This window comes from Mesitornis unicolor, unplaced genomic scaffold (assembly GCF_000695765.1).
Source record: "Mesitornis unicolor isolate BGI_N332 unplaced genomic scaffold, ASM69576v1 scaffold36886, whole genome shotgun sequence".
NCBI lineage: Eukaryota > Metazoa > Chordata > Aves > Mesitornithiformes > Mesitornithidae > Mesitornis > Mesitornis unicolor.
The window spans coordinates 1-1412 of NW_010193605.1; the positions used below are offsets into that span (position 1 = coordinate 1).

The window sequence follows — 1412 nt, forward strand, 5'->3', positions numbered from 1 at the left end:
GTAGTGTGGGGAGACAGCAGGTGCTGAATTGTTGGGGTGGTGGGGAGATGGAAGGAGCCACTGAGCCCCAGAATACCCCATGTTGAGCTGGGCCCCAAGGGAGGGTGGCACCCACAGGGCTGGGGGGAGCCCTGTGCCATGAGCACCCAGAGCCACCCACGCCAGCACGGGGGCGTTGGAGGTGCAAGAAGTTGGTGCAGAGGAGACCCAAGAGGATTTGCCAGAAAAATCCACAATCGAGGGTCAAGAGCCTGGAAAGCAGACGAGGCTGCGGGCGGGTGCACACGCACAAACACAAACACACGCGTGCGTGCGGCCCCGTGCCCCTGTTAATCCCGGCTCCACCGAGACGTCGAGATTGCTTGGGAGCTGGGGCTTCCTGCCGCTGCAGGCCCTGGCCCCCTCCCGTAATCTATATGCAAGCAATTCCCATACAGACTCTGATTAAAAGAATAATCCCTGGCTGCGCAGAGCCCAGAGGGGCCAGGCTGCGTGCAGGGGGCTCTGAGGGCCACAGCTCCCAGGCACCCCCAGGCCTTTTCCTGTGCTTTGCCTTGTCAGGCCCCAAGCGAGAGATAGGCCTAATTTGAGCCCAGAGGCTTAAAGATGCTGTTGAACTAATTTCTTTGGTTTAATCAAAAAGCCCAAATCCGGGTGGTTTATCTGGCTGTGCCCAGCATCCCTGCCTGGGGGCGAGTGGCTGGAGCGGGGCTGTGTTGGGGCTGGGGTTTCATCCTCCGGCACATGGACATGTCCTGTCCTGTCCCCTGTCACCGCAAGGGACAGCTCAAAGGGACCCCACATCCGGGGCTGAGCGCAGGCTGTGGGGGGCACAGCCGCCCCTTGGGGGCTGCTCTCCCCACTCCAGCGATGCTGGAGGAGATTGACCCCATGGGGACTTCATCTGCGCTGTGCGGTGGGAAGCAAGACCCGTGCTGGGATGGAGGGAGGCTGTTGTCTCCTCTTCAGGAGGAGACCCCCCCAGCTGCTGTCCCATCTCCACTGGGAGAGCACAGTGCCATGGGCCACCCCACTGCCAGGTCACCCCACTGCTGGGCCACCCCTTGCCGTGCTGCTCTCAACCTCGGTGGAGTCTGGGGGGCTTCTGGCCATGGGTCCTGGGTGGCAGACGGGGGTTAAACGTCCCTCAGGTGCTTCAGCTCCTTCTGCAGCTTCTCTGTGAGCTTCTTGAAGGACGGTCGCTTGCCCGGCTCCAGCTCCCAGCAGCTCTTCATCAGGGTGTAGACGGAGGGTGGGCAGCCCTCGGGGGGCTCCATGCGGTACCCCTGCTCCAGCAGCTCCGTCACCTCCTTCAGACTCTGGCAGGATGGAGAAACCAGCTGGGACCCCGCTTTCTTCACCCCACCAGGGGCTCGCCCTGGTCAGGGGACTGTGGGATGTCCCCCGGGTGC

At 62.6% G+C, this 1412-nt stretch overlaps 1 protein-coding gene across 1 annotated transcript in view; it reads right to left on the reverse strand.

Moving 5' to 3' along the window:
• Positions 1–1136: 1136 nt before the first annotated feature.
• MATK (megakaryocyte-associated tyrosine kinase) overlaps positions 1137–1412 on the reverse strand; it is a gene marked incomplete at its 5' end in the record, with an annotated part of 3272 nt that continues 2996 nt past the window's right edge. Inside the window, 1 exon segment of the mRNA XM_010187514.1 lies at positions 1137–1319. Coding sequence (XP_010185816.1) covers positions 1137–1319 — 183 coding nt within the window.